This window comes from Glycine max, chromosome 9 (assembly GCF_000004515.6).
Source record: "Glycine max cultivar Williams 82 chromosome 9, Glycine_max_v4.0, whole genome shotgun sequence".
NCBI classification, from domain to species: Eukaryota; Viridiplantae; Streptophyta; class Magnoliopsida; order Fabales; family Fabaceae; genus Glycine; species Glycine max.
This window is the reverse complement of record NC_038245.2, coordinates 49,434,206-49,445,601: the sequence shown is the minus strand read 5'-3', so window position 1 is coordinate 49,445,601 and position 11,396 is coordinate 49,434,206. Positions and strand designations below refer to the sequence as shown.

Genomic DNA, 11,396 nt, shown 5'->3' with positions numbered 1-11,396 from the left:
ACCAAAAGATAAATGTTGGCAATAAAATTTTTTACATTTTTAAAAAATATATTTTATTATTATTTTGTAAAATCTCGTATTGCATCTAGTAGTAAGAATAATTATATTTTATATTTTATTATTCAATGGGTATGCAATTTAATTTAATAATAAGAGAGTGTTAACTATTAAGTATTAAGACCCGTCATTAATATAAATACTAAAACTCTATATTAATAATATTAAACTAACATTTAATGTATTCATAATAAATATCAATTTTCTATATCAACCAAATTTATCTATTTATATGATAGTAATACCAAGAAAGTCTAACTCAATTAAATAAATAAGATGGAAAAGTTATTATAAATTTTATGATTTTCGATTTATTTAAATAAAAAATACTACACTAGTAATATAATTTTTTTTTTCTACGGATACTTTAATTTTAATCAAATGTTACACTAACAAATAACTAATCCAATACCAAAACCAAAGTATTAATAAATGACACTTTTTAGTGATTTTTTTTAATTTAAAACTTATTTTAATATGTCTCCACTGTCTCTGGCCTTTCAACACAAATTTATACAGAATCAGTGTAAAATATAAAGACCAGGTTATATTATTACTACCTATAAGAACAAAAAAGAAAAATTATTCCCATACATTGCAATACTTTTAATTTGATTCAAACACTATATTATAAGTACAATAGATTAAGACAAAAATAAAAATAATTCTACGTGTAAAGACTAATTTGAAATTTCTGTTTGTATATGCCAAATTAAATCAAAGACGGATTTGACATACAGATGAAGAATGATTAACTTCTTCCATAGTCTAAACCAAACTTTTGAGTTTATCTCCATTTGTCTATCACGTGTTTTCCATAGTCAAGTCTCTAAAGTGCCAGAGTTTGCCCTCTGAACTCAGGACCGTGTATTTTGTATGAACCATCCTTTCACAGTCATAAAAAGTTCAATGTCATTTAGCAGTGTACCATATTAGGTGGGGTACTTAATTCCACGTACCAACATGAATTACTCACAACTTGTCCCAGCATGAGCAAAGCATAAAATAGCACCAAACTTTCTGCAATTCATAAAATGCAATTTATTCTCGGAGGGAAATGTATGGTTAAGAGATATATGATAATTGATATATATATATCCTTGTATCAGCCGTCTAACTGGTGAAGAAAAATCCAGCAATACATTAAGAGATGAACAAAATTTAAGAGACCAAAAAAGAAAAAAATTTCAACATCTTAAAAAACAAACAAAAGTTGGGAAGAAATTGACTGAATAATACTAATATTCTTTGCATGTATAGCTGCTTTTATAACCGGATTGTACTTCACCAGGTACTGCAATATGTGCTGTTTTCTCAAAAGACTGCAACAAACAAAAACTCATTCTAATTCCTCTTGTCCTTCTGAAGGGCATTGGATTAACTCTAATATGTTGACTACCTCAGCCATGTCTGGACGATTTGATGGCACTTGCGATGCACAAATCAACCCCAATTTTATCACAGGAATTGCTTCCTCTGCAGCAAAGTTACCAAGGAGCCTCCCATCAACACATTGCTCCACCTTGCCTTCTTCCAATGCACCCCTCACCATGTCACAAAGAACCACCACATCATCCTCCATGTACTCCACAGGTCTTTTTCCTGTCACGATCTCCAGCACCAGGATCCCAAAACCATACACGTCGCATTTCTTGGTTATCTTGACTGTGCGGCAAGCAAACTCGGGTGCCATGTATCCGAGCGCACTTTGGATTTTGCTGCTCAAAACACAATGGTCTAGCATCGGCAAGAGTTTCACCAAGCCAAAGTCTCCGACCTTCGGCTCGCCAGAACAATCAATCAGCACATTGGTTGATTTGAGATTGTAGTGGATTATGTTCATTTGGTGCAAATGAGCCAACCCTTTTGCCATGCCAAGAATAACCTTGAACCTTTGTGGCCATGAGAATACATTTTTGCTGTTATCATCATGTAGAAGTTTATGCAAACTCCCACTGGAAAGGTAATCATAGATAAGGAGCTGCAAGGATGAAGTCCAATAATAACCTTCAAGTGCCACGAGATTCGGGTGCCTCACTTTCCCAAGCTTTTTAATTTCTCTCTCAAACTCTTCTTGGGACTTGATCAAACTGGAGACTGTGAGCTTCTTGATTGCAACAGCACGCCCGTCACGAAGGAAAGTGCGATACACAACTCCAAATCCCCCACGGCCTATTTCACTTTCTTTATTGAGAATATTATGTGCTCCATCAGCAAAGTCTGCATCACCAGAAAACATGACAAGCTTGCCATAGTTTGGATCATTTGCCGGCGAACCACTGTAGTCCTCACCACCAGAAAATGAAAATGGAGCAGCTGTATGTTCCATTGAGGAACGCACATGGATATTTAGGACAGTAACAGCCACAACACCAACGGCAATAAAAGCAGCTGCTCCAATAGCAATAAGAGCAGAGATACTTAGTATGATCTTATGCCGATGGTTCTGCAAGGAAATGCTGGAGTTGGAACCAGAAGAGTTGGGGTTTAGAACAATAGGTTTGGGATGAACAGAAGGACAGGAGTGGTTGACAACGGAACCACACAACAATGGGTTACCGGAGACGGATGAGAAGGAGATGGTGTTGAAGAAGCCTCCCACAGGTAGTTCACCTTCAAGGTGGTTGTAGGATACATTAAATGAGAAAAGATGGGAAAGATTTGTTAACTCCTTGGGTAAACTTCCAGAGAGTTCATTCCATGACAAATCTACATACTGAAGATTGGTGAGGTTTGCAATGGCTGCAGGGATTGAACCAGTAAGCTTGTTGTGAGAAAGAATCCTGTAAAATTCAATTGAAAAGCACAAACAGAAAAACAAATTAGACAAAACATTGTAGGCATTTTTAACTTACTAGAGATATCAAGGTGGTTGTTGTTGTTGTTGTTGTAGAGATATCAATTTTTTAACAGAAGCAAACACAAAAAAAAGGTCTTTTCAATTTGTAACCACAAATCAATCAGATTAAGTAATAAATGTGAGAGATGTGCAACTTTGATATTAGAGAACTTACAAAAATGTTAGAGATGAACACTTGTCAATTTGGGCTGGAATTCTCCCACCAAGGAAGTTCTTTTGCAGTCTTAGCTCACTGAGTGAAGTTGCCCCTTCTATTTCAGAAGGAATGCTTCCATTAAGCTTGTTGTCACTCAGGTCAACAATGTACAAAGACTTGAGGTCTCCTATACCCACAGGAATAGAACCAGAGATATTGTTGGTGGAAAAATTCAAGACTTGGAGGCTACCAAGTCCCCCAATGCCAGATGGAAGCACACCAGAAAATGCATTGGATGACAAATCCAAAACCTCAAGACCATGATAAGATGCAGGTGTGGGCTTCAGTGAAGGATAATTGCCCTTGCTGAAGCCATCCCCAGAAAGAGAGATACTTTGCACACCCATCTTAAAAATCCATGAAGGAACATGGCCTGCCAAGTGATTGTGGCTTATGTCAAGAGCCAAAAGCTTGGTGCAGTTCATCATAGAATCAGGCATGTTTCCTGTCAACCGATTCCTAGACAAATTCAATCTATGCAAAGAGTCAAGATTCCCTAATGACTTTGGAATCCAACCAGAGAATCCATTGGCAGAAAGATCCAACACCTCTAGATTCTTCAATTCTCCAATCCATTCGGGAATGCCTCCTGTGAATGAATTTCCCTGCAGACTAATTGATGTGCATGAAGTGAGTCTTTGCATTGACTGAGGGAGTTCTGAGAGAAAGTTACCACTCAAGTCAAGTGATTTCAGAAGTATGCAGCCTCCAATGTCCCCAGGAAGCCTTCCACTGAACCTGTTCCTCTGAAGACTCAACTCCCTCATATCATACAGATTCTGAATCCCTTCAGGAATCTCTCCCTCAAGAAAGTTATCTGACAGATCAAGCGACTGCAGCCCCCTCAAGAACCACACTCCATTAGGCAATTCCCCATGGAGCTGATTAGAGGAGAAGTTAACACTTGCCAAATTGGAGCATGAGCTCAAGGACTCAGGAATCTTTCCTGTGAGGTTGTTCTTGGCAAATGAAACTGTTCTTAGAGAGCCACATTGTTGGAAAAACCCTTCTGGGATCTCCCCAGAGAGGTTGTTGTCACTCAAGTCCACAACTTGCAAACTCCCAAGGAGAGGAAGATCAGGGTTTATTGACCCAGTGAAGTTGTTCCTTGAAAGTGAGAGAATTTGAAGGGATTGCAACCTCAACAAGCCCCTATCAACATGCCCAGAAAGAGAGAAACCATCAAGGACAAGAGCTGTGACCCTATTTGATGAAGGATCACACTTCACACCTTCCCAGTTGCAAGGGCTGTTATCATCCTCATTCCAAGAAGAGAGTTTCCTTTTGGGGTCATCCAAGCCAGCCTTGAACACAATCAACCCCAACACATCATCATTGAAACCAGTGTCCACAGAAAACACCAACATAACCGGTGCAAGGAGGATCAGAAACAACACACACATGCTGAATTGCATCATATTTATATAGATTGATCTTATGAAGAGAAGTGTTCAAACTTCAACAAAATTCTACCCCTTAACAAGAACAACACTGTTATCATTTGGTTGCATATAGGGTAGAAAAGGTTGGTAGGTCCTAACTAAGCACAACATATGCACCAGCAAACCGAACCAAACCTCACAAACAGAAGGGGAAGTTTCTTCTTAACAGGAGGCACAGTAGCTCAGAAAAGGACATGGAATGGAAACAGAAGTTGCAAGTATCCAAATCTCAGGGAATATAAACAAAAAGGAAGGAGTAGAAACTAGAAAGAAACAAAAGGGGTAAAAGGAGAAAATAAATAAATAAATAAATAAAGGGATTAGAAAAAAGCCATGTGAGGATCAAAAAAGAGAAAAACAAAACTTCGGGAAATTCTCTTTTGGCTTTTCTTTTTTTCCTGTTCAGAATTTCAAAATCACTCCATCCAAGAACAACACTCACACACAGAAGAATACTGAGGGAGAAGGAATGTGTTTTCAGTGATGAAATTTGATGAGCAGAAAACAAAGGGTGGGAAAAAAATGATTTTTTTGAAGAGGGTATGGAGTAAAATTTGAAAACAAGGTGAATTTGATATTGATTCCCAGGGAAAACGGCGAAAGGGACGCAAGAGCTATAATAAAGAAGGCCTCGAGGGAAGAGAAGCCATTAATGGAAGAGGGAGAGAGAAAGAGTGAGTGAGAATTGGGTTGAAGAGTGAAGAGTGGAAAGTATGGAGAGAGAAAAGCATAAATAATTAGTGTTTGTGTTGTGAAGTGTGGTTAGTTCTATTCTTAATAAGTCTTCTATGCCTTCTGGGTAGTAGTGTCAGAGAGAGTAAAGTGAAGCATTTAAAGCTTCTAACGTCAAAGACAGAGAAAGAGAGAGTGTTTTAATGTGCCATGTGTGTGCCGCAGAAATTTTATACTGTATTACTTTTATTTATGATATATTGTTGTTGTATTATTGCTTTTTTTATTACTACTATTTAATGTTTATCTGTGTCATTGTAAATTTGTAATAATAGTACAGTATTAAAAATACAACGGAGACAAGGATAACACATCATTTTTTTTTTATGTAAAGAATAATGCATAGTTGAGACAATAAATATATTTAAATAATCCATAATATAAAAAATCTCATTGTCGGATAGTCGTTAGTTTAAGATACGCTGGGCATCGTAGGAATGGTCAAACTCAAACAAACCAACATGGCAATATCCAATGTAATCCAGGTGGCCTTTCTGGTAACAAATTTGGCCTTTTGTCTAGTTTAAGATAATTTTATTAATAATTTATTAAAATATTTATCAATTTGATGCGATTATTATGTCATTTTATTATTCATTCGTTGCTATGTATATTGATATGTTAACCTTTTTAATTTTGTTTCAAAATAGTAACGTTTTAGAAATTTAAGAGTTACTAGTAATTAATATATCTATAAACTACATTCAATGCTACAAAATCACATTAATTTAAAATCATTCTATCAACTCACATTCAAATACATATTTAAAATTATTTAAACTTAAAACTAATTTTAAACTGAGAATTACATGCGGGAGAATTTCATCGTTTATAATAATTCTATTTAACTCAAATAAAATTGACTCCAATAAAAAATAATATGATTTAAACAAAAAAATATTAACATAAAACAAAACTTTGAATTTTTATCTAAAATTGCATTAGTTAGTATTTTATTTAACTTAATTTTGAAGAATTTTATTTAATAGCGAGAAAAAACATGTTTTTTTTGGGGATGTTGACACGACAAAAATCTAGAGTGTTTTGCTTAATTATGTAATTGGTTATTCACTTGTCCACATCCAATCTTTTACTCGAAGTGGTTGAAACGTTAAGCACTTGCATATGTATTTTTTTTTTAATAAAGATGATGAAAGTTTAAAGATATTATTAAAGCACAGTCACAAGAGATATTATTAAAGCACTCCCATATATAATAATTATTAATAAAAATAATACTTTTGTTTGTAAAAAATTTAATTTTCGTTTTTTGATATTATTTTCTAAGAAAATATTTTTCACTATATTTTTTTTTACTGAAGCCTCAAAAAAGGCATCAAATGTGAGACCTCTCCAAATGTTGGATCAACTCTTTATTTGTTTTGAAGTTAGAAAATTAGTTCTCACACTTTTTAATAAATAAACATGCATTCCAATATAAATATATATAATTTAAATTATTTTAATTTAATAATAATATACCTGATTTCTCATGAAAATGAAAATATCATTATCAAACCACGCTGTACAGCACAATGTCATTTTAACTTGACCATTCATTATTTCAAATATATACAATCATTCAAGTTTATTCTGAAAGCATGTTTATGATTATCGTAACATCAACAATTTTTTTCATTAGTTTAGTCGACAAAGAATTAATTTTTATTCTTTGAGAAAAATGTATTACTCTTGGATTTCCCCACCTATTATTCTTCAGTCATTATATTGTAGAAGTATTATTTGATGCCGAAATCGCATTTTGTTATGATTATTATAGTTTTCATTGATTATATTTTCTTGTCTAACAAAATCCAACCGTGACCATAATTGCAGTTGAATGGTAGTACAAGTATTCATAATTCCATAGAATATAATATTATAATAGAATAGAATAAAAGATGGCCCTCCCTCACTCGCTGATTTGTGCAGTGTAACTCAAAACTTCATCAGAGTTAGATGAAAGCACATCGATGCCTCGTGGGAACACAATTTATTGCCCGAGGAGACAAGGATATGTTTGAAACAATAAAAAAGAACCAACCAAATGATGTTTCCACGTCGCTTGCTGCAATGAGCGTCACACCCATTTCTCTACTATTCTTATGTCAAATTGTCATTGACTTTGAAATAGTTGTACAGTTTTTACTAAACTCGAATTCGATTAAACAATCTTAAATTAACATATTTATGAACATAACTAAATTTCATTTACAACTTTTTGTATCAAGATAAATTTGTATTGTGATAGATTGGTGAAACGTATTTGTCAATATTTCACCATTTAAGTGGCCATTTACGTCCCAATCACATCACTTTTAGGAAAAATTCAAGCCAAGAAGGTAACGCAAACACTAGAGTCAGCCATCTGCTTTTGGCAATTCTTGTTTTGTAATGTTTGTCTTCAAGCTTCATTGTTCAAACTTCAAACACCCGCCATTAGTTTCTTATTTACAAGTCCAAGTTGTTTTCGCACTTGGTCTTTATGCCTTTGCTTTGATTTGACTTTGTTACTCGATATTGTCTAATAAATTGACTCCTTTTGCTGTTTGCCTTAGAAGGCACGAAAATGTAAGACTGACCAAGAGTTACGTTTTCGTTCAATTAATTTTCTGGTTTTCACACTTTAATTAAGCTTCTTTCCTTTGTATCTGTTCCTGTTGAATGTTGATTACAGATCATCAAATTCACGTTCACATGGTTGTGATTTTAAAAGGGTTATTAGATTTGAATTTTGATTATTTGAAATTGCTGTGTTTTGCTTGTGTCAATGTGGGTGGCGCAAATGGCGCAGGATCCAAGTAACCATATAAAATCCATTCTCTATCCTTAAGAAAATGAAATGAAAAAGAACGGAAGGAATAGCTTTCAGAGAGTTTGTAGAACCAAACCAAAATGAGCACATGGTTACAAAGCCCATACTCCGTTTTTTTCTTCTTAGGCTGAACTTCTTCTAGTACCCCACTAATTAGTTTTTACAGCCCAAAAGTAACATACAAAGCTCTGGTTGCCATTAGTTGTTATAAATTCGGGCTTTGCTACTCCCACCAATATTTTATTTAAGTTCACCCAAACCTTTAAAAGAAATGCTTTTTACTAAAATATCCTTAATGAAAACACATTTTCATTGTATATATCAACAAAATTTATCAAGATACACAAAAGAAACACGTTTGCAATCATATATTGTGAAGTCACACCACATAATAACACAACGGAAACTTATTTTTATTATTTATCTCAATTTTTTTTGTTAAGATACACAATGAAAATACAATTTTTGTTGTGTATCTTGATTGTTTAGATGCATAACGAAAATGGTGAGAAACTTAATATATTTATGAAATGTATGCATGATTTCTATGATACCCGTGTAATACTTGAGCATGAAAGGAATCTCTCGATGATTGCTTATAGTTGTGAGACGGGATGAAATTGAAGCATCATAGATAACCTCTTTCCTCCACACATCTGCAATAAGATCAGGTCTATTATCCCTCTTAAGGATAGTTTGGAGGATTATTTTTTATATGTTTGAGATGGATTAATTCTTTAGTTATTGTAAGATGATCAACAATGGAACAGCTTGCTCAAGGTTCTTTTGCCACATTATAAGGGATATTAACCAACTTTTTTTCCTTCAATGATTGGTTACCCCTCTCACACCTTTATTAGAGAGACTAACATATACGTGCACAATTTTTTTGGCAAACTTGAGTTAACATGCAGATCTGAATATGACCATTTTAGGTTTCACCTTCCCTCCTTAGCTCATGTCATTTATAAGGATGTTAGAGGAGTTTCTTTTTTCGTGCTTGGTTGCATTGTAGTTTTTTTTTTTCACTATCAATAAAAAAATATATACTGGATGGTATCTGTGATAAAATATTATTAAGTAAACTTTTGACGTCCAATGCATGCGAACTACACAGTTGGTTGGTTTTTCTATTAGGCCATAAGCTTGGATTTGCTTTGTGATTTGGCCATTGGTTCTTTGCTTTTGATGTGAACCAAAAGGTAAAGCGTGTAATAAACAAGCTAGACGGTTACTCGAATCCTATCCCTTTCTTGCACCTGTTGACCATCAGAGTCCTTACACTTGGACCTTTAGAAGCGCAAATAAAGACCATTTTCGTTTGAAGCTCAAGGTAGATATACTTTGGTAAATTAATGACTGCAGCGTAACATGTGCAAATATTGCAGATTTAATACCATTTTAGTGCAACTTGTAGTTATTCGTAATTAAATTAATTTCAACTATATCCCCCGACTTGGATATAGGAACTGTCAACTACCATTACAATTCCATTATCAAAACAACTACCAATTCATAAAGTTAATCACTGTCTCTTTGATTCATACAACTACTTATAGATACTTTTTTTTTTTCTTTTAACTTTGTGATGTTTTTGGGCAAAGAATATACTGGCCCATTTTTATTTGATGGAGTGAAATAGGGACTTTCTGAAGACAGCATATGCTGTATTGGAGGGAAAGAATGGAAAGAAGCAAAAATATTATTATTGGTAAAAGTTAACTATTATCTTTTAAACTGATATATAGGGTGAGTTGGATGATTAAAAAAAAAAGTTGTGGATTCAATCCTTTTTTATTAATAAAATTAATATTTTAATAATTAATATTTGTCGATAAAAAAATATTGTATTTCAAACACACAAAAGTAGAAAATTTATATTAGAAAAAAAATATTAATTATATTTAAAATATAAAAATGTTGTATTTTTTATTAATTCAAAATATAAAAAAAATACTGCATCAAAATAAACTTTATGAAAAAGACTTGCTGTCATTTGATTTTTTTTGTTTGATCTTTTATGTTTAAAAGGATTTACTTTGTTCTCTTATGTTTTATTTTATAGAGAGGAAGGAAATAAAGGGATAGGTGAGAAAATAAATTGATAAGAAATATGGTTAATTTAAGAGAAATAGAGACAATTTTTTTTAAAAATAGTAAAGAGAAAAAAAAAACAAAAAACAACAACATAATGATTGAGTTGCATGTTGCAACATAATTAATTTTTTATATATTTGGTGTTTCTGACGATTTTTTTGTCTAAATAATAAATATTTTTTTTATTAAGTAAGATAGAATTACTACAAGCAAAAAAAATTTCTCTAAATCCTTACCATTGCATATTGAAAATTCAATCCCAAAACCTATAATTAAACTGAAATAATCTAACAGGAGTTGACCACATGTTTCATGATCTTACCTCATAAATATTACGATTTTAAACCCTCATAAATGTTAGTTTTGCATTTATTGGCAGTTTCAAACCCCTTTAAATGTCATCAGCCATGCATTTACCCGGAATTTGCTCCCCAAATGTCATTACGTAGCGCCTTCTTCCTTTCATTTTTGTGCTATTTTGTGAAGAAAAAAAAAATACAAGCGAGACCCACGCTTTGTTCTACACTTGTTTTTTATTTGGCTTAATGAGATAATTTATCCCTTAATTATAATTAAAAGTTTAATTATATTTCTTAATTTAAAATGTTTAAACAAGGTCCTTTAATTATTTCAAAAAGTTCAATTGGATTTCTTCATTTTATTCATTGTTAAAAAATTCAATCAAATCCTTTAATTATTTTTAAATAAGTTTAATCAGATCCATCAATTATTAAAAAGATCAATTAGTTCTCTCAATCATTACAAAATTTTAATCAAAATTTTTATATTTTATTATACAAAATAACCTAATTGTAGTGTTTTAAATAATTAAAGGATTTAGTTAAATTTTTAAATAATTGAAAGATTCACTTAAAGTGTTTTAAATAGTTGAGGGACTAAATTAAACTTTTTAATAATTAAAAAATCAAATTAAATCTTAAAATATAATTAACAGACTAATTAAATAATTAAATATTTTTATTTCTTAGTCTCTTTTCTTCCGCGCTACCAAATAACACACGAATCTCTTCTCTTCACTTTTTTGCACTTGCTACCGAATGAAGCCTCAAAGTTTTTCTATGAATGAAAATGGTTCTTCCATAATTTTTTACTAACATTGTTACTTTATTTGCTGACGTGAAAAACTATCTATTTCACGTAATCAAAATTCATACGTTACATTTCTTATAGATTGTC

At 32.6% G+C, this 11,396-nt stretch overlaps 1 protein-coding gene across 1 annotated transcript; it reads right to left on the bottom strand.

Annotated features, from left to right (window-relative positions):
- Positions 1–1,217: 1,217 nt before the first annotated feature.
- On the bottom strand, positions 1,218–5,461 carry LOC100813535 (leucine-rich repeat receptor-like protein kinase PXC2). The gene is made up of 2 exons (XM_003533609.5): positions 3,072–5,461; positions 1,218–2,840 (listed from the first exon to the last, which is right to left on the bottom strand). Exons 1-2 carry the CDS (start codon positions 4,529–4,531, stop codon positions 1,397–1,399), a joined length of 2,904 nt encoding a protein of 967 aa, XP_003533657.2. The 5' UTR covers positions 4,532–5,461; the 3' UTR covers positions 1,218–1,396.
- Positions 5,462–11,396: the final 5,935 nt, after the last annotated feature.